The 23,428-nt window shown below is 35.3% G+C and overlaps 2 protein-coding genes across 2 annotated transcripts in view; both read left to right on the top strand.

The window, feature by feature from the left end:
• Nucleotides 1-23,428, top strand: part of LOC134843739 (WASH complex subunit 1-like) — a 382,840-nt gene that overhangs the window by 114,453 nt on the left and 244,959 nt on the right. The gene's annotated exons all lie outside the window — the stretch shown is intronic.
• LOC134844123 (monocarboxylate transporter 2-like) overlaps nt 1-23,428 on the top strand; it is a 50,134-nt gene that overhangs the window by 1,586 nt on the left and 25,120 nt on the right. The window contains exons 3-5 of the mRNA XM_063860631.1: nt 177-399; nt 17,424-17,641; nt 18,452-18,703. Coding sequence (XP_063716701.1) covers nt 177-399; nt 17,424-17,641; nt 18,452-18,703 — 693 coding nt within the window. The remainder of the gene's footprint in view (nt 1-176; nt 400-17,423; nt 17,642-18,451; nt 18,704-23,428) is intronic.

Below are 23,428 nucleotides of genomic sequence, written 5' to 3'. Positions count from 1 at the left end.
AGCTATGCAGAGGTGCTGAAGTGCCCTTGGTTTGAACCTCATGCGTTTTAGGGTCATTTCTCTGGTATGCAGTTTCATGCAACAATCATCGATCATGGTGGGCCTCGATCCACCAACCTATTGATTAAGAAATGTCTTAGCTAATTGACAAACATACTTATGTGTTCCTCTTTCAGATGAGCCAGTGTAAGGCAGCCAGTGCCTTCACTCAGATAGCCCTGCCAGTGGGTCAGGTCATCTCAGGGGTCGCCTTCACCTACTTCAAGAACAGTGGCAACAACTCTTCTTCTTCTTCTGGCTGGCAAGATGCGATCCAGTTCTCAGCCATACTTCTGTTTGTAGTCGGATATATATGTCTGGCGATTGTGGAACAGCTGGCCAAGTCTTTCAACAAGAATCGTGAGATTCTTTTTTCTCGCAATCTTGGTTTTGAAATTTGATAATATTTCCTTAGGCTTTCGATAGAATTGTTATCTATGTTAGAGTTGTTATCTAGGTGACATGATTTTCAGTTCCAATTGTGTTTTTGTTCTGACCACCTCACTAGGGATGAGAAGGAACTAAACGGTATGCGGTGTTTTTTTTTTATCGCAAAAACAGGTACTTCAAGCACTACTGATATCACTTTGAAAAAGTTAAAAATAAGCAATCGATTTTCGTTGAAAATAAAATTGTAATTTAGTTTTGGCTGTGATTGAAACTAAGAGCGGACGCGGGGTGGGTAAACATTTTATTGCAGACATTTGACCCCCTGAAACATCAAAGGGTCCCCCTTTCGGTGCTTTTTTATGACATTAATTTTCAGCCGATTGACGCTAAAAATTTTCGAAAGCCGCCAATTTTGAGAGTAATTACCGTCAAAAATTACTAAAAAATGCTAAATTGGTATTTTAGGGCCCTGTTTTAAAAAAAATATCATAGGCGGAAAACATGGCAAAAACGTGGTCTGTATAGTGTTTTGAGAGAGCTCGACAAACCAATTTGATCGACCCAAAAAAATTTCGACAAAAATTTACATTTTTTTTTAAAAATCCGACACCCTCCCTCTCGAAAAAATTCTAAATCCGCTCCTGGTCAAAGCAAGCGCTGATTTAAAATTAACTGGCTGCCCTTGTTAATAAGGTGGCTTTTTGGTAAGTTTTCAAAAACTTCACGAGCTTTTTTAATGACTACAGTGCTGATTTAAGTTAACCGGACAAAACGAGCTAAACTTGAAATTTCAAACGCGTTTTTCTCAAGTTGGGATGAATTTAGGTGAACACTTATGGAGACAAAACTTGCTTAAAACTTTAACAGAATTAATATGGTGTAATCTGTTTTGCGAAATTCGGGCCCAAAGTGTTACCCCAAAAATGGGTCATTTTGGCTTTTCTTAGTTAATAACAAATTACGCCAAAAATAGCCAGTCGATCACAAATATAATTGGATCAAAGTGAGCCCCTTACGCAGCCCAACAAACAGAAGGTAATATTCTCCAAGAATTGCAAAACGTTAAAAAAATGTTTTTATATAAAAAGCTGGTATTTTATATAGTAAACAAAAATAAATTAACTTATACAGGGTTTTGGAGAATATACCCTTCCTAAAGTTTGTTGGACTACATAAGGGGCTCACTTTGATCTAATTATGTCTGTGATCGACTGGGTATTTTCGGCGTAATATTTTATTAACTAAGAAAAGCCGAAATGTCCCATTTTTAGGGTAAAATTTTGGACCCGAATATCGCAAAAAAGATTAAACCATTTTAATTGTGCTAAAATTTTAAGCAAGTTTTTTCTTCATAAGTTTTCACCTAAACTCAACCCAATTTGAGAAAAACGCGTTTTAAATTTCAAGTTTAACGCGTTTTGTCCGGTTAATTTAAATCAGCACTGTAGTACGTTACCCGTACCTAACAAAAACTTGGAGATCAGATCTGAGCATCTTAAAAACTTGCATATTTCAGATCTTGCCTACACGTGGTCCATATTTTTTTTGACGTGGGCATGCCTGAATCAGGTCTCAAGCAGGTATATATTTTTGTCACGAATCCAGACCTGCTCAGTTTGATCGACCAAAAAAAGTTCGAAAAAATTACAAAACCCGACACCCTCCCTCTCGAAAAAATTCCAAATCCGCTCCTGGTCGAAGCAAGCGCTGATTTAAAATTAACTGGCTGCCCTTGTTAATAAGGTGGCTTTTTGGTAAGTTTTCAAAAATTTCACGAACATTTTTATAGACTAGTACGTTACCCTTACCTAAAAAAAACTTGGATATCAGATCTGAGTATCTTAAAAATATGCCTATTTCAGATCTTCTCCATACATGGTCCATATTTTGTTTCGACATGGACATGTCTGAATCAGGATTCAAGTAGGTATGAATTTTTGTCACAAATCCAGACCAGCTCAAGGCCTGGTTCAGACCTGGAAATCACATGAGTCAGATCTGCGTGGGCTCAAATCTACTCAGGTCTGCATTTGTGACAAGTATTATTTTCCAGGTCTGAATCAAGCCTTGAGCAGTTGTGCGTTTGTGACCAAATCCATTCCTCCCTCATTCCTGATTCAGACAGGTCCATGTCCAAACAAAACAAGGACCATTTCTGGACAAGGTCTGAAATAGTCAATATTTTAAGATGCTCAGATCAGGTTTCCAGGTTTTTGATTTGAATGGAATGACCGACTCACCAAAATCTATACGAATCTCTCGTAATTCTATCCGAATCTATTTTAAGTCCATCTAAATCTCACTCAAATCCATTTTAAAAGATCGATTTAAGTGTCTAAAAAAACTATTTCATATCATTTTTTGCTATCACGGCAAATACATGCTATTTAAGAAAAAATTCAATCATATTATTCTTAATTCTTTTATTAAAAATACGTGGCAGATGTTATAGAAATCAAGAGAAATGTTCATTTTGTTCTGATTTCAAATAGAAACAGAAACATGAATTATTTTATTGCGTTCACAAAATGTGACGCCGCCGCCACCACCAAAAGAAATATGCTTTTATTCCCTTGCAAAAGGAAGGGAAATGCTATTGGAATAATTCGTATAACGTTTTAAGCATTGAGAATTGAAACGACTATTCTCATTCAATACGAATAATAACGATTCCTCTCGTAAAGTACGAGCATACGAAACCTTCTTCTCGTAAAATACGAATGTACGAATAAAGAATACGAAGTTAAAAGAAACTTCTCATTTGATACGAAAAGTGGCGTGATTTCCCAATCTGAGTATAAATAGAAGCTCAAAACTACGGGAATTCATTCCAATAACTTCTCTTCTACCACCACCACCACTCTCCTCAACCACCCCAACCCTTCTCTAAAATAATATTCAATCTCAGAGAAAAATATCTCCAATCTCACCGTAAAAAATAAATATTGAGTCAAAAGGCAACTTGCTGTAAATTCATACTAACTTCTTTTTTAATAAAATATTTCTCAGCGAATTTTAGATTTACTTTCTAAGATAGAAAGTAGAAAGGACCCTTTATTCCTAGCAAGCGTTTTGTCCGACGTATATAAGTTTTGCTAGCGTAGTAAATTGGTGCGACCAGTGAGGCTCACCTTCTAAAAATTCGCAAAGATTGCTTAAGTCTCAAAAAGAGATAAAAAAGCAAAGATTCCAATTCTCAAACTGGAGAATTGTTGAAATTTCTCTTACAAATAAAGAGAAGTAATAAATTTCCAAATCGGAAATTTAAGTTTTCTAAACAAATTTATAAACTTTTCTATCTTTCTTTTTAAGTTCTAAACTAAATATAAAATGGCTGATACCCCAATATCCCATCCCAACTTGTCTTTAATGACATTTTCGGGAAACGATCCGAACCAAAATGCTACAGCTTTTTGGAATTCAGTTGAAAACAAAATTCTTTTCTCATTAGGTCAAAGACCTGCTGATAATGATGCACGACGCAGCTATGATAGCAGACAACGATCCCTATTCGGATCATTGTTAACTGATACATCTCTTGAATGGTTCAATGATAATGTAACCAATGCTACCACATGGGCACAACTCAAAGATCTCTTCCTAAACAGATTTACTGACGGACGAGATCAATTCAAACATAGAATTGATGCTGAAAATGCAGCTCGCCAAGATGGCGAATTAATAAAAAATTATTTCCACAGAATCAAATCTTCTGTAGATAGAGGATGGCCCGAAAGTATTGATGAAACCGTTCATGCTACTGAAGCTGCTCAAAATGCTGAGAGAACTATACAAACCAGACAAAGAAGTCAAAAGTATATCGATTTCTCAATTAAGGTACTAAGACCTCTAGCCCTTAAACAAAAAGCTCATGAATACATGATAGAACATCCAAATGCCAATTGGGATCAATTCACAAATCAAGTAATTACTAAGGATCTAACATTCATTGTTGCTACTGATCCTGCTAATAAGTCAACAACGGATAAAATGACTTCATTAGAATCTCAAATTAAAGAACTAACTAAACTGATCAAGAATCAAGAAGTTAGTGCAATCAATGACCAGACTTCATTTCAACGACGTCACCCTGACATCAAGGGAAGACCTAATAGTACACGATTCTGCGAATATTGTAGAATGAATGGACATTCTATATCTAGATGTTCAAAAAAGCAAGTTCAGGACGAAGTAAATAAGTTGCGAAAAGAGCTCACAACAAAAAATGAACGAAGAGTTTCATTTGAAACCGATTATAAACGATATCGAAGACCGAATAACTTCCCTAACCAGAGTAACCCTAACCCAAGTAACCGGTTTTGGGATAACCAAAACAGAACTACTAACAATTCAAATCCTAGCCAAAATAACTATGGCATTCGCCATAATTATAACTATAACGGAAACAATTTCCAAAAGGCTAATGCACAATCGTCTTTCAATAACAAAAGACCCCAAACCTATGATGATAGGTATCCCAGAGAAAACAAATTCAGAGAAAATGAACAAGTTGCTAAACAGTTCTACTACCAAGAAAATAGGCAATTCAATAGTAACCCTAGAGGTCGACCATATAACACTGGAAGCTATAATAGCAATAACAGTCGAGACTCAACGCGATCTCAATCACCAAATTTTAGATCGAATCAAATACAGTCTGAAACTACCCACTGGGTTGAGGAAGAAGTCAATTACTGTGATGCTATCACTGATTTCTTTCCTTTAAACTATTAAAGTCTCCGAAACCAAGCGATGATAGTAATCCTAAATCAAGGATATATCTTAGCTTATATCATTTTGCCACCGGGGACAAAAATAATAATAGTGGACTTGAAATTGAATTCATGATTGATCCAGGATCAACTTGTAGTATCATAAACTACCCAACTTATCAAGAATTGGAAAAATTAGGTCAAAAAATGACAATTTACCGATCCAAAATTGAAGCAAAGACTTATAATGGATCTGATATACGTATGTTTGGCCATACATCTATTCAATCTTGTTTCGACACTGATGGAAAATATCCATCTAACCACAAAGTGTGGATAACTGAAGAGAAGACTGCTAATCTGTTAGGAGTAGACTTTTGTCATCTCTTCTTAAAAGCTCTCTACTTTGATATCCCCGCAGTTGAGCTCAAATCAAAAGAAGGTGTAATATCAAACGGGTTGATGAACAACGATAAAGAATATCCTAACGTTTCAAAAATTGTCTCAATTAACTTGAAAGAACCCCTGTTCATTCCAGCACGCTCTACATACTTATACAAACACTTGGCTGAACCAAATTCATACTTTGAAAAAGGGACTACATTCCTGCCTCATAAAAATACAACCAAAATCGAATTGGTTTTCATTAACACAGTTTGTACTCAAATTGAGCAAAGCCTACCTATCCTAATTGAGAATCAGAAAGATCATCCTGACACACTAAACAAGTGTGTACTAGGCTATGCAGTAACTGATATTCAAGGATACGAGGATAAAATATTTGCTATCCACGATTGTGATGAGTTCACAACGAGAATTTTAAATGAAAGTTCAGAATTCGATAGCTGTTTCATGCTGAACACTGTTGTCAATACAACACAGGAAAGCAATACTCAATTATCCGGCCCCTGTCTACAATATGTAGACTTCAAAAAAAGGTCCATATTCGAATCGAATATGCCCATTGCCCATACAATCTCTGCAGATAGAGCAATGAAAAAAGGATTTGCTGAATCGATTAGCAAAAGGTATCCTGAGCTACGACACTTTTGTAACTCAATACATGCTAACATTAACGATATTCTCATCTTCACTGATCCAAAATCTGGACAAATCATATATAACCTGATTACCAAACAGAGGTACTTTCAGAAACCCACTTACGACGCTATATTCAATACCTTGTCCGAAATGAAAGATCATGCTATAGCAAATAACATTCGATCTATCGCAATGCCCAAAATTGCTTGTGGCTTAGATAAAATGAATTGGGAAGAAGTTTCCAAAATCATTGTCGATGTATTCCAACATTCTGGAATTACTATATTTGTCTATGTTTCAGGACAAGAAATCAAGGACATGCCTGCCCTTGAAGTGTTTGATACAGAGAATGTATCAGAAATATTTGAACAAATTGGTTCAGATATAGTCAAAGTATGCAAAAATGAAAACGAATTAGCAACCGACTTTTCTAATGATGCAAAGAACCTTTGCAGGCCTCCCTTGAAAAAACAATTTAAAAAGTACCGAAACAAAGAACATAATGATCGGCTAATTGCCTTTCTAGTCAACGAAACCTTTACCCAATACTCCTCAATTGATAAGGACAATAGTAGTACTTTGGAAAAAATCGAAACTACTATTAAATTTTTATCTGACTTCGATTTCACACAAAGTGATATATCGGATGATGAATTTGCAGATCTAATTCAAATGCTGATAGAGGATCAAGATGTTTATTCTCATCACAAATATGATATTGGAAAAACAAAACATAAATTCCATATACCACTCAAAAAGGACGCAACGTTCAAAAAACAACGACCGAGTAAAATTCCAGTCCATCTAAGAGATAAATTGGACAAGTTAATGGATGAATTAATCCAAGCAGGCATAGTCAGGGAACTAAATGAAAAAGATGATATGAACTCATGGTTCGTAAATACAGTCATCATTCTTCCAAAAAAAGACTACGTTAAGTTGGTCTTGGATGCTAGGTATCTAAACTCAATCACAGATACTAGCAATTGTAGTTGGCCATTAGAACCACTACAAGTTCTCATGACCCGAATAAACGGATCATACTTCACAAGTAGTGATCTCTCTTGTGCCTACCATCAAGTACCTCTAACAGATGAGGCACAGAAATTAACAAGCTTTATTGTAGGAGGTAGACAATATACCTACCAAGTTGGTTTCTATGGTTTGAAACCACTTCCAAATTTCTTCAGTAAACTAATGAGATATGCCTTCGGACCCCTCATTAAAGAAAAAAAAGCAATTACTTACATAGACGACACTCTGTTACAGAGTCAAAGTAAAAATGAAATGTTTGACACAATTCGAGAATATCATTTTCTTTTACGGAAGGCCAACTTAAAAGCTGCCCCTGACAAAACTTTTTTCTTCCTAAGAAAAGTTAAATTTCTAGGCCACGTTGTCTCTAAAGATGGTCTTTCCCCAATCGCTTCACGAATTGATGACATAAAAAAATTGAAATCCCCTGAATCAAAAACAGAAGTTCTAGGAGTATTAGGTGTCATGGGATTCTACAGCACATACATCATCAATTTTCATGTGGACGCAAAATGTCTATATGAACTGGCAAACAGTAGTGATAAGTTTCAATGGCTACCATGCCATGAAGAAGTTTTTCAAAAACTGAAAGACAAATTCTGTCATGATATTTCAAATGCCATACCTGATGTAAACTACCCATTCCACATTCACGCCGACTCCTCAAATGTAGGAACCGGATGTATACTCATCCAAGACTTCCCTGAAGGGAAAAGAATTGTTTCTGCCAATTCTAGAGTCTTTGATAAAGCTGAGCAGAAAATGTCTACTCAACATCGTGAATTATGTGGAATAATATCTGCTTTGCAAACCTATGAATTCTACATTATAGGTTCACCCTTTCCTCTATACCTATATTGCGACCACAGACCTATTCTCTTCTTATGGTCCAGAAAAGGACAACTTTCTCATAGATTTTTCAAATATCAAGTCGTATTGACAAAATTCAACAATTTGAAAATAATATATACCCCAGGTTCAAACCTAGCCTTTCCTGACTTATTGAGCCGAAATGTACCCATCGCTGATATCAAAAGATATCAACTAGAACACAAAACCATTCCAAATGATATAAAGTTCATCCTAGACAATGGAGAACAAATATGTTATTCAGTACTCCACAAAGATGTTAACATATTTCAAAACGATTGCTATCCAGTCATTGCTCAAGTGCAAGGCGGAAAAAAGAAATTAATCAACATAAGTGACAGAGGAGACTTCAGCATTGAAGATGCTCCAGAATATTTTGAAGAATCTTGTAGTGCGATTCAAAATATAACAGATTCCTTCCGATTTGGCAAACAAATTAACCAAATCAAACGGCTATCTATACCAGATATAAACAATGAAAACATTTATGAAGAAATTCCAGATGAAGTATCTGCACTTGATGATCCTTTGGAAAATTCAGAATGGCTTGACTTATATGAAGGCAATGTTGAGAACAACCTTCTCAACGACCTGTTTAAAGCAAAAAATGATTTTGCAACCAAAACAAAATCCTTGAGGTTAATTGAACCCCTAAGTCTCCAATCTGAAGAGAATAAATCAGATTCTCTTGAACTGATAGCAAAAATGACCGACTTTGCTAAAGAAGCAAATTTAGACGTTGAAACAATTATGCAAGAGCAGTGTAACGATACTTTAATCATAGATATCAAAAATTGCATAAAGCAAAACGAAAAGCCAGAAAGAAACAAAAAAAATCCTTATCGTGAAGAAAAAGGATTAAAAGCCTATATCAGGCAGTTCAAATTATTATTCATTGAAGACCAACATGATCTTCTATGTATTAATGAATATAATGATGACTACACTAAGAGTCCAAAAATTTGCTTACCCATCTCTCTAGTGCTAAACTGCTTTGAGTTAGCTCATAAGCATCCTCTTAGCGGTCATCACGGCGAAACAAAAACTTTGGAAATAATCAAAAGATATTTCTATTGGCCCGGACTCTATAAATGGGTCAACATGCTTCTTCATGATTGCCTAGAATGTCAGAAAAATAAACCTAAACGAAAAGACCTGAATGAAGCTCCATTACAACAATGGGGACAATTAGAAACAATCCCAATGAAAACGATCCACATTGATCATAAAGGTCCACTTAGACCATCAAGTCACGGCAAAAACCCATGCAGACTCTAAGGAAACCATTAAGCTCTTAGAGAAATACATAACAACATTTGGTACTCCACAACAAATTATTCATGATAATGGAAGTGCATTCATGAGTAATGACTTTGCTCATGGGTCCTCTGAATTGGGAATAACCCTGAGACCAAGAACTACTTACTCGCCTTGGACTAACGGAAAAGTTGAAGTCCAGAATAAACATTTAACCCAGTACTTTCGACATTTCTTGAGTACCTCAGGCTCAAACTGGTCTGAATTAACAAATAAATTTGCTTTTGCACATAACACCGCCATTAATTCAAGTACAGGTTACACTCCATATGAGATTGTCTTTGGCATAAAACCTCAGGTTCCCCTTAGCCTTAAATTAGGCCTCTACCGCGACCAAAACAAAAGATGTACCTCTGAATTTTGCGCTGGTCTCAAAAATCATGCTCATACCGAGCATAAGTCAAACAATGAGACCATAGATAGATTTCTAAAAAATCAAATTTCCGCTGAAATACTAAAAAGGGAAAATGATTTTAAGTTGATTTATAGTAACACCTATACCCATTGCCGCCGCATCACTAATAAGGCCCACATGTTCCGAAATCAATTTAAATTAGGACGGCCTATAAAAGAAGGCACAAAAGTGTTACTAGAAAACAGATCCAAACCACTATTGAAAAGTCAAAAACTTTTGAATTTGAGATCTGGACCTTACACCGTAATTGAAAAAATCACGGAAGTAACATACGGAATTCAAAATGATTTCACTAACGAAAAAAAGATTGTCCACCGCAATCATATTGTTGAATACTTTCCTAAAGAACAACAAATGCCCAAGCTACTACAAGAGTACTCTAGTGATTTATTTTCAAGTGATTTTTATGATCATATAACAAATCATCAAATCGACTCTTTCAATAAACCTAAACAGGTTGAAAATCTACAATACCAGTTTTGGCCAGTAGTCAACAATGGTTATCAGCAATTGACTGATCATACCCCTACAAATGAGGATCAAAATAAAACCATTGTTCATGAGCACCCATTAGATTCAGGCAGAGAAACCATGCATCTAAGAATTTTGTTCGATGCGACTGCGATTGACCAGAATTTTAGACCTATTCGAAGTTCGACCCCCTATCCTGCTGATAAAACCCCTAATCCTCCAACTAGTCAATCTAGTAGTTATGGCCACCGCCGCCTACCTAGCCGCAGTATAAGTCCTAATACTAGTCTCGCAAATGACTTTGGCCGCCGCCACCAAAATATAACAACACAATATAATACTCCCCGTCCTCCTGATATCCCTCGTTTATCTGAATCATCAGAAAACTTTACTGACGGAAAAAATATCCCTCATAGCTCTCAGGAAAGCTTCTATGAGAACACTCGATCCGCACCTGGATCACTTTCTGAATCCAAAAAACCTAAACGGACAAATCGTCCTACAAACTTTTATGGAACTACAATTCCATCTAGTCTAATTGGCAAATTTAAAAAGAAATAAAAACACTAAACCATTTATTTGGCCAAACTAAATATATTTTTTAATTCTTTCTATTGGCCTTTTCTTTTTTTTTTCTTTTTCTACTTTATAAATATTTCGTTTGTAATAAAAACACAAAACACCAAAAATAACATGTTAATAAATAAATTTAAAAATAACTTTTATAAATACAAGATTTAATATCTGTGTACGATTTCACTAGTTTGATTGCCGCCATCTTTTCCAACGAGTTTTCCGCGGCCCTACTCAGACTCCTCACTGCAAACTGCAGCGCTGAGTAAGGCCGCCACCAAGCTTGATATATCTCCTCCAACATATTATCAAGCTCTATTTTTCGTCTAAACTCTGCCTCCGCCACTGGCTTTTTGAAGAATTCTTCTTGAAACTAAAACAAATTTATATAGTATTTCTATGTTGCCATGCCACTTGAATAAAAAAATTTTTTTTATTATTTTTAAAATTTGGTGTTTTGTAAAACAAACTTACATCCTCTCCAAAGAATATGGACAAAAAGTCCATTGTCTCTTGGGAAACCACATGGTTTCCACTCCATGGGCTCCGAAGTTTCTTCGCGAAGCACCTACTTTGTATTGAGCCCAGCTCAAACAGTTCATCAGTATTCAGGACCGGATACTTGAAGATGTAACTCCGGTCCATGAATATCATGAACTCCATGGGCGTCAGATTTGCACCCTTTTCGACTAAACCGTCGTAGATTTCGACCCTTCTCTCATTTTCCTTGTCCTCCAGCAAGGCTTCGTGTGTGAAATCTAACTCATCCCGCAAGTTCAAAAACTTCTCGGGGAAGTCCACCAGATTGTCTTCAGGCTCGATATAACTCATTTTTCAGAAAGCAAAAATTTTTAAAAATACTGAGATAACAGATGAAGTTTAAACGGAAAGCACACAAATGATGTTGCTTTTAGTCCTCTTTTATGAAGAGATGTTTTTTTTCATTTTCCTCCTCCAATAAGGAAGGGGAATGCAGTTGTTAAAATTAACATCAGCATAAACGAATGATTATCATTCCACTGCTAGATCTCAACAAATCAAAACTAAGTGGAAAAACCACGACATTAAGCCAGAGTGGAAAAACCACAAAACGAATGGCGAATGAATTACGACTTAAAAAGAGTCACTTCCGAAAGACGCCGAATAACAACGGCCAATCAGAGCTTAGATTTGCAAAAAAGCAAAAACAGCCTTTAAAAACTAACTGATATACAGTTGTTTTCATTCTTGCTCAATTCCACATCTTTCATTCAAATCCTCCTCTCTCTCTCCAAAAAATAAAATCTGCTGAATTCCTCAACAAAAATTGAAATCTAACTCAGATTTCCCATCACAAAAATCCACAAAATGACAAATCCAAATAGTGAAATAGAGGAAGGTGAACTAATGGACCAAGATCCTGTTCTAACCACTCTCGAGGAAATGCTTAAAGTGAGTACTTTTAAAAATTCTTTTGCTATCATTCACCACCAAAAAATAATTTTGCAAAAAATTTATTTGGTTGGTCTTTTAACTCTAATAATACTTTCGAATCAAACCTCAGCATTTGATCCGAAAGAACAATTATATGCAAATACTGCAAATAATCTTCGGGTTGCTCATTATGATTGTCAACTAATGACTTCTAGCAAAATGTTCTCTCTAAATAAAGTAGCACCTTGCAAAGTCCAACCAGAAAATATTAAAGTAGCCCATGCTTATGTTACTCTATATCAGAGACATTATCGCACAAAAGTAAATGCGACAATGTGTCGAATCAAACACCAATCAATGCGTTGGTTCTGCGATTCTTTTGATTCGAGTGGTATCGACGCTCGACAAAATATGATCACTACAGATCTCCATTTATCTGCCGATCAATGTAAATCGGCCGCCGACAGAGGCTATCTGAACCTAGGCTATGCTAGTATTGGAAATATTCCTTTCAAATTTAATGTTAAAACAGTGACTAATGCCCATGCTGGCAAAGTTGACGGCAAACATCATAACGAATGTGATGGCCGTTCTTGGATTAAATTGGACACTTTTGAAACTTACATGCAAAATGTAACTCTGACTGTTAACCTCAAAGATGGAACAGTCAATAATTGGCAAAACAATCCTTTGCCCTGTCCAGTGTCTACAAATGGATGTGAAACAACATCCTTAGACGCTTTTGCTTATACTTGGGAAGAACCCAACAATTGCATTTTCACTGTTTTAAACAGATTTCCGGCTAAAATGATTCAAAACGAAGAATCATACTACATAATTAAAGGCGATTCTAGCCCATCTATTCATTCTACCCATACAAGGGATTCTCAAAAATTTATGCTACAGGTGATGAATAAACCGCAATCTCTTTGTGGTCATCCCAGAATAGTGTATCCAACTTCATATGATTCACTTTTTATTGCATACACTGACGGTTTCAATATGGATACTGGAATCCAAGTTAAACCAACCCCAGAAACGGGAACTATTCATAATGCCGGCCAACCAAATTCTACTTTTCTCACATTAAGTGATGATTCGCCGCCACTCCAATTTTCAAGTCATCAAATTGACTACGAAGCTCATATAGGTACCAAATTGGACTATATTCTTTTTTATAGCTTCTACATGCTCAGAACGGCCGAGTTAGCCCTTCTGCAAAATCAATGTGAGCTAGAACGCTCCTCAATATTAAATACTTTAATGCTTTCACTTGAAAGCCCCCGTTTGGCTGGCTATATTCTAACCAAAAACCGCTCTATGTTCTTAGAGACCAATGGCAATGTTGCCTGGCTCTACCATTGTCCGAAATTTTATTCACCTTTGCAATTAATGGATGAATGCTATAATCGCATTCCCATTATGTATAAGGAAAACATTCGATTTGTCGATCCAATTACGCGACAAACTTTTCAGTCGGCAGATCTACAAGACTGCTCCGACAAACATTCAAATCTCTTTCAACTAGATGTTGATGATGATAAGTCCTGGATTGAATTAACCCCTCAAATTACAAGGGTTACAGGACCATATCTCTTTGAACCAAAAGAGATAATTCAAAAGATTAAGCATTCTTTAGCCTCTAGCCAAGGCGCTTCAATCTACACTTATGCTCAAATGCAAAAATTCTGGAATATGATTTCCGATAATTCAGAGATGAAAGGAATACTGCAAAAAGTATCCAGGTCCTTTCTAAATGCTAAAAAAATTCTTTTCAAGGACTCATACAGCCCACTAGGCTCTTCCCGAACAATCTATTTGGACTATCTCATCTCTCCAAACTTTTGGAAAAACGAATACACCCGTATATTCGGCAAAGTACAATACTATTTAGAAAAATGCGGAATAGTCTTCGCCTCTTTTCTATTTGTGAAATTTATTCTAGATTGCCTAGTATTCATAATAAAAGCTATGCATATTCACAAAATCACCGGCCGCTCACTACACTTTGGCAAAGTATTACTTGCCGCTTCATATAATATACTTTTCACTTCCATAGTGACCTCAATTTTCACTCAAGATGAGGAAACTGAAAAAATAGAACAAGAATGTGATCAGAAAATACAAGCCCCTCTTTTAGAGGAAATTGACAAAATGAACCAGGATCGCATGTATCCTCACATCCAATTAACAAGTTTTGAGAGAAGAACTCAAAACTTGGATCACCCAATAAACCCAGTCTAATAAAAAAAATTTCTACTGTTCTAGGATATACCAACTGATTCAACTATGGACGCAACACTTGATGACGACTTGAGAGATTTCGAGGATCTCCTCTCACTTCTGCCACCAACCGATCAACTGGACTCGCAGATTTCAGCACTCAATCAACAACCAACTGTTTCTACTACTACAACACCCACTGCAAAGCCGACCTCAACACGATCCTTCGTTGAGCCACTACTTCAAACCAGTTCAGCTGTCCCGATAACTACAGCATCACAGCCACCACCCCTAAAAATTTCACCCCCTGATTTTAAAATACCCCTGGTTCCCTCGAATTCTAAAATTAAAAAACGGACCCAGATTGTAAGACCATATAAGATACTAACGGCAAATACGCCGGTATCAACTTCTCATTGTCCAATGACCATTAGGCGACAGCCCTTGCACCCCACTGAATTAAACACTAAATTACATATTCAGTTAGAAAGGGAACGATACATTAGTTCTAAAAGCAATCCTGGCTTCGATATGGATCTCAAATATGCTTTGAATCCATTAATCAATCGTTTTAAATTAGAAGCCTATCACCCTATAAAAAAAATGTATTCCATAAATAATTCCCCTCTTGAATATCAAAAAATCTATGTCCCAGCAAAATATCTGACAGCAAAATTACAAACCCCCCAGTTAGATGACTATACTGAGCAAATTCAGCGCAGTCATATACATGAAACACACCAAATCCGGGAGCTGAAAAAGCATATCCACAATTTAAAAACAAAAAATCAACAACTTATAGCCCGGTTGGAAGGAAAATTGTAAGAAATTTATCCTTTTATTTAAACATTTATTCTTTCGCTTTATATAGCTATGTAGTATAGCTATAAATTTCCTTTCAACAATCTTGACTTTTATAAAAAAAACAAAAAACACAAAAAAATACCCCCTTTGTATGAACCAGTCCTCCCCTTATTACGCGTTTGGACAGACTTCACATACTTCAGGAAGAAAAGGAGACCTCGGAAAAAGAATGTTTAAGGGATAAAACTAACCTTCAAACTTTTGAGAAACAGATAATTTTGATGTATTTAATTTTATAGTTAAATCCCTTGGTTGTGTAAACTCTATTTTGATTTATAAATGTAACTGATGTATTTATATTTATTCAAGCCTGACTCAAAGTATCAGTTGATTAAAAACATCTGCTACCTGTAATACCAATAAACTACTAACCAACTTTATGAGATTGAAAGAAAAAGCTTTTGTTCAAAAACATCTGCTACCCCTAATACCAACAAAACTTTATGAGATTGAAAGAAAAAGCTTCGATCGATCAACAATTACCCCACTATTCAAGTGGAAGTAATAAAAAAGAAAGTTTTAGTTTTTTTCCTCTCCAAATAGGAGGATGGATATGTTCTGATTTCAAATAGAAACAGAAACATGAATTATTTTATTGCGTTCACAAAATGTGACGCCGCCGCCACCACCAAAAGAAATATGCTTTTATTCCCTTGCAAAAGGAAGGGAAATGCTATTGGAATAATTCGTATAACGTTTTAAGCATTGAGAATTGAAACGACTATTCTCATTCAATACGAATAATAACGATTCCTCTCGTAAAGTACGAGCAAACGAAACCTTCTTCTCGTAAAATACGAATGTACGAATAAAGAATACGAAGTTAAAAGAAACTTCTCATTTGATACGAAAAGTGGCGTGATTTCCCAATCTGAGTATAAATAGAAGCTCAAAACTACGGGAATTCATTCCAATAACTTCTCTTCTACCACCACCACCACTCTCCTCAACCACCCCAACCCTTCTCTAAAATAATATTCAATCTCAGAGAAAAATATATCCAATCTCACCGTAAAAAGTAAATATTGAGTCAAAAGGCAACTTGCTGTAAATTCATACTAACTTCTTTTTCAATAAAATATTTCTCAGCGAATTTTAGATTTACTTTCTAAGATAGAAAGTAGAAAGGACCCTTTATTCCTAGCAAGCGTTTTGTCCGACGTCAATAGTTTTTGCTAGCGTAATAATTTAAAGCAGATTTTGAGCTCAAAATTATGCAATGAATCATAGAAAATTATCACTGTATATCAGATATTGGCTGAAATGTTATGTAACAAATCAAGAAAAAGGTCGATATTAATCAAATTTTGAGCTCAAAAATATGCAACCAAAATCAAAGAAAATAATCCGTATAAATCAAATTTTGGGCATAAAGCTATGTAACAAATCAAAAAAATTGTCAAAATAACAAAACAAATGAAATGACAATATGCGAAAGTATGAGATTTTTTTGAGCTGGAAAATATGCATTGAAACCATAGAAAATTATCATTTTATATTAGATATTGAGCTAAAACCTTTATAACAAATCAAATTTTCAGCTCAAAAATTGTTTGGAAGTTAAGATTGTTTTTCTTTCTTTTTCTGTCTAATATGACGTTCATTTGTTGCACTGATAATATCAATTTCCGACTCAACTGTCGTATTGTCGCATTCACAATCTGATGAAAAAATATTAATTTAAAACAAAAGGATATGAAGTCAGGTGGCACAAGTCATACAGCTGCTTAACAATCAAATTTTTCTGAAACCCCTTTTTTTAATTTCTACACGCCGTCGGGAATCTATTTTGCAATATTAGAAAAAATTTAAAGGTTATTTTTTGTTTCGCAGGTTTTTTTTCAGCTACCTGACTTTTCCTCCCACAGTTAGTCGAAAGCCTTATCAAATGTTTATGTCCTTAGCACTGTATCTTTCTGTAACATTAAGTTAAGTTTTTGTATCGTCCATATATGCAATCTCACAACGAATGGATTTACCCCTGGCATATCTGTAGTTTTCTTTTATTTCTGGTCAAAAATGTTTTACTTTTCGTGTTCAAATAAAATTTAATTTTTCAGAGTCGGAGTCTAAGAAGAACGCAAAGAGCAACCAACTGCAGCGATCGACGCGGATGAAGCTGATGAGCAACTTCAAGCGCCAGTTCTCCACCCAGACCCTCAAACTGCCCGCCTTCTACTGGCTCAATCTGGACCTCTTCCTCTTCTGGGCTTCGAACTTAGTGGGATTGATGTTTCTGCCCACTGAGATGAAGGCTAACGGATACGCACACTTGCAGGTAATAAAAAAGAGCAACAGTTACTCATAACTTTTCGCTGAATTTGTCAATTTTGTTGTTACGTGTTTCTTGGGATGTTTTAAAGTAATCGTAGCAAGGCATTTGTTTTCAGTGATGAAACTATGCTACACAATGACAACTCTTGGGAGTCTTGTAGATGATTTTTAGCCTACAATGAGCAGTTTTGATCGGTTGTTTGTTGAAGGCACTGAAAAGTTAGCAATGCTCCAAAAAATTCTGAACTTCGAAAGTTTTGCTCAAGATAATTGCTCATCGAGAAAAAGCTAAGGGATGCCCACACTCACCCATCCCCAGGGGCGGATCTAGGATTTTCTCGAGGGGGGGGGGGCGGATTTTCAAAAAATTTTCTAAAAATTTGACGACCTTTTTTTTTTTTAGGTCGACCAAATTGATTTTTTGAGCTCTCCCAAAGCACTGTTTTGCCCCTATATTGGCAAAATTTTAAATTTTCTGCGGCGCAGGCAAATTTTTGAAAAAACAGTCAAAAAAGCCGTTTTTGGGCACTTTTTGAAAAATTTGCCCATCCCATATGGTATTTATAAGTTGGTGTCCGTCACAAATGCAACGCCTAAGCGATACATGAAAACGATTAACCTTTCAGTTCCGATAGATACCCCTTTTCATTTACTATGGGAATGGGCGAGGGATTAACATCTTCTTGGATCCAGTAAAAAACTAATTTTTCTAAAGAGATCTACCGGAACTGACCCTGGCCTAGTGAAATTCGTTTGACCAATTTACTTGCATGTACTAAATGCACTGCAAACATCTACTTAGTTCTGTTTTCAGATCCCCATTCTCACACTACAGGGCGTGTCAGGCGCAGTTGGCCGACTGTGTCTGTCAGCCGCACCCTTCCTCTGGCCCCCCAAACTGGGATCTGTCAAGTTTTTCCGCCTGTTCCCCTCCAAGGGGGCTATTCTGGCAGTCTGCTTCCTGAGCTCGTTCGCTCTTGGCTCCCCCTACTCGTACTATGTATTGACAGTGGGGGTGGGAGTGTCTAGTGCAATTGCAGGAGCTCCTCTACTAAATGTGTCACAGGTAATTTACAACGTGATATCAAAATATACCCATCAGACAAAAAAAGAAGCAGTTTTACCTTTAATTTGATCATAGAATTGCTTTGAAGCGGGTGATTAGTTTCTAGTTTTTAGGGCAAATATTTGTTTGTACTTGGGAATGAGCCGAACCTTTGAGATTTGAGTATGGTTAATTAAAAGAATTTGATCAACAAAGTTGTATTTTTTTCAATTTTGCTTGATTTTCAGGAAAACTGAAAATTGTCAAGAGTAGCAGGCGGGGCAGGATAGTTCGCCTTTTAGTTCACATTGATTAACGAATGATTGAGCATTTAGACTAGTGGAAAGCATTTTCACTAGGCAATATGATGATTTCCGGAGCGATTCCCCTAGTCAATTAAATTTTGTAAAATTGGTCTGAATAAAAAGCCATCCCAAGCTTATATTGTCCTTATTTTCTTCGAATGTCGGAGCAATAACAAAGATGAAATTGAGGTAATTGATCTAATTGACGTAGTAGCTTTCAATGATTCAGTTGATCTTTGACTAAATACGGTCTAAACACAAATATTGGGCGTATGAGATCATGTGCAGAACTTTTGATATATGAATATCATTACTCAAAACCATTTGATATCCAAGAAAACTGAAAATGTATCTGAGGCAATCTTTTTCCTTGAGAAAAAAGTCTAATATCTAAAAACCACGTATCATCTTGAGTACCTTCAGCAGACAGATTATTTGCACCGCCGAAATTCAACAATCAATTCTAAATAACAATTGCTTGGGCAAATTTTCTATGAGACTACACAAAAAGAAGGCATCACTAATTTTTTGATTTTACAACTCTAATAGTTCTGACAACCCGCACCGGAATTTCATGGATAGAAATCTATTACGATGAAAACCTTTTGTTCAAAATTGTGTCGGTAGAACCCATTATTAGAGAGAAAAGAACCTAAAATCGATTGATTTTTAACAACAAAATTCATTAAGACCATTATAACCAAATATAATGGAACCTGATCTAAACTATATTTTATGATTGGATAAATTAAATGTTTTACCAATGTAAAGTATTTAATATTAACCAATCATGATCCATCTAACTAACAACCCACTTATTTGTAAGTGCTGAAGTTACTTGTAATTTCAGCACCAGAGAGATTTGAATTTAACTTAGAAATTAGTTGGACTCTCCCGAGCACTTCAGCAGCCGCAATAAACCAGTATACCCTAGATCTATTGAGCCTAGCAGAGACTAGTTAAACAACCTGAGACTAGATAGTATAAGAGTAAGATTAGGATCGGTATTAGACTAAGAAGTTGCACGAATCTATCCGGCCGAAAATAAGATAGCGTGACGAGCAGACGGTGTACCCTATCCGAAATTACTCTATGAGTTATACACCCCAGTCCTAACTCATCTGGTGCGACCATAAGTCTCGAACAAGACCTTACTAGATTAGAATTAACCAAAATTAGATTAGAAATTAGACAAAAACATTTACAAAATGTTATACGACAATAATTTAATTGAAATGTCTCTCCGACTCAATAGATCAGAGCCAATATTCCGAACCATAATAGAACTACCCGGAATTGGAAGAAGACATCGAACCAAAGACGACATACGACAAAGTAGAAACTTGCCGTATAGTTATATGATAGTTCGGCAAAAGCCAGAACAAACTTTTATATTTCGAATACTACTTGCAATGAATTTAGATTTCCATTTGCAAACATAAAACCTTGAAGTAAATCTTCAAAATCATTTCAGGCGCTAAACAAATTAATATTATACAATAACGATTGATAAAAAGATCTAAGATCGTTTTCCTAAAATTCTGCAGTATTATACAAAACATGTTTGAAGAATATTTATTGGAAAATAAAAATAAAAATTAGTAGCATGACAATAAATGGTTAGTAATCATAAATCATCCTGTTGTTCCAGCTTCATCACCTAAAACATAACAGCAATCATAAACCCACTAATATCATCAAAACACTAAATCTTTCCTTTACACAAATTTAAAACGTTATTAAAATTTAAAGTCACTTAATTTAAAATCAGATCATCAAGGCTTATCCTTGGATCTTAAATCATTTTCTACTTAATTAAATTTTAAATTTGATCATCAAGGCTTATCCTTGGATCAAACAGAACAACTTTGTTCTCCCCCACCCACTTAATTAGTGTCTAACGACCTCAAACGTCGATTCACTACCCAACCCTTTCTAAAAACCCAAGACTAATAGAAATTTTTAAACAAAACTAATCATTCAAATTAGGATAAACAGTGAAGAACTTCGGTTATTCATCCTTCACTTGACCCCTCCTCTTACCAGACCCAGGATAAATCTTAGACTTAGTAAGTTTAAAATAGTATCTAACGAACTACTCGCGTTCTAATTATACCTGAACCTTGTGGATCGATTTACTATTCTCCAACCCTTGAACACAATCACTACCCCTAAGTAAGATTAAGTAAGTTAACACCTTAGCTTATACTAGTCACGAGAAAGTAAAAATCATTCTTCGGAATCGATATACTTTTCTCTCCAACCCTGAACAACTAGACCCAGGTTAAGCTAACCAAAAAATCGTAAGAACTAACAGTTTAAGTCAATAGAAATCATTTAACAACCTTTTGCATCCGTCATTCTAAACCTTATGTCATTTAAAAACCTAGGAAATAAACAAACAATCATTTTACACAATTGTGAAATAGATAACAAAAAATACGACCTTGTAATCACACCTCATACACAAACAATTGGATACATTCGAACAAAACGACAAACACTAAAGAGAAAAATAATAACTAAACAAAGACAAATAACACGAAAAAGATTTTCAAAAAATCGAAACGCATTTTCAGAATCAGAAACCAACAGTTTAGACGAACTTTACAAACTAAAAGAATCAATAGATAAAAATTGCCCACAACACGATCAATTATATTTTTCTGACTCAGAAACAACTTCAAATTCATCACAAAGAGGAAAAAGAAGAATAAAAAAGCAGTATAAACACAAACCAGTACATCTATACAATTGGAATCAACCAATTCGACACATTAATAATTACATATTAACAGTCATCGAACGAAAAAATGAGTTCAACACACACCCCAGGTGACGAAACTCCAGATGACGATGAAATCTTTCCTTTTATAGTAGACGCAGATACTGATAGAGGACAACACATATTTTGTCAAAATTTACTCGTAAATTTATTTGAACCCGGAATCAGTCCATGTAAAACAGAGTTCCCCGATGTAAAAATCAAAAGACAAATCATAGATCACTATCTAAAAGATATATGCAACATAACACAACAGTATGGAATCTACTCTATAGAATTCACTTCCCCAAACCATAATAATAGAACATATACTATTCAAACAGACGACCTTGATTTAGAATTTTCAAAAGTTTTTTCAGAATATATAAAAAGCATCCAATACCATAACTCACAAAGAGCAAACTCCATTTTCACCAATGAAGTTTTCGCACTAATATATAGTTATATTTCGATATTAGAAAATGAACTCCCATTAACAAATGTCTCACCGACAGAAACATCTAAACATTTAAGAGTACGACATGAAATCACACTACTCTCTAGTTATTTAAACATCATTAAAGAAAATTTCACGAAAGACGACGTTTCACAACATACCAAACACGATTTACAAAAAATTTTAGCATGGTTCATAATAGATTATTTTACACACAATATTGATTTAATTGCACAAGCAAGAAAAAATTTTAGACCCCAAAATTCGAACGATGATACCGCTATCACAGAACAATCAGATTATGTTTGGGACCCCGAATGGTCTCATTCCGCATTTATAAACTTTCCACAATCAATCTCAAGTCAAGCAATAGGTACAATATCTTACATAAGAGATTATGTAAGAGTAATACCATTAACAATTGATGCAACACCATTAAACTATAATACATTTTTACCCGATACACAAAATAATAGTTTAAACTCTACAGTCATACACAATGAAAACCTCAATGGAACTAGGAATCTTACTCAACAAGATATCCAGACACCATCACACTTCATAAATGAAGAAATTGTACACACAACAACTACACAACAAAGTATTTCACCAATACGCCCAAATTTAACAACACCAAGAAATACAAATCCTTCACAAACACAGGTAACCTTACAATCAACCGTTAAACCTTCGGTTGCCCCTAAATATTCACATATGGATTACCAAACATACAAACCCATGACAATACCATCAAAAACACGCAAAACATTCACTAGAAACAACTTTGCAGACCATAATTATAATTATACACATCCATCAAAAACAAATTATCAACCACAAAGGAATTTTAATCAATATACAAAACCTCGAAACTGGGATAACCCAACGGCCCAATATAATTCCACAAATTTTCAACCAAATCCTCCACAGGATCGCAGTGGAAATTACCCATTTTTTCAACAAAATAAAAATAAAAAACAAACATCTTATCAAATGGATTATTTATCCTCAGATGAAGATTTCTTACAACCAGATATATTTGCACCAAATACTCAAGAATATCGTAGACAAGGAATACAGAAAACACGTACAAATCATAGAAATTTTTCTCCACAATCAATAGATGCACAACATCAACAACCAATTCAACAACAAAATCCAATTAATACACAATCTTTTCAACCAATTCAACAACAAAATCCAATGACTGCACACTCGTA

The sequence above is a fragment of the Symsagittifera roscoffensis genome, chromosome 4 (assembly GCF_963678635.1).
Source record: "Symsagittifera roscoffensis chromosome 4, txSymRosc1.1, whole genome shotgun sequence".
Classification (NCBI taxonomy): domain Eukaryota; kingdom Metazoa; phylum Xenacoelomorpha; order Acoela; family Convolutidae; genus Symsagittifera; species Symsagittifera roscoffensis.
This window is presented reverse-complemented; position numbering and strand designations above follow the sequence as displayed.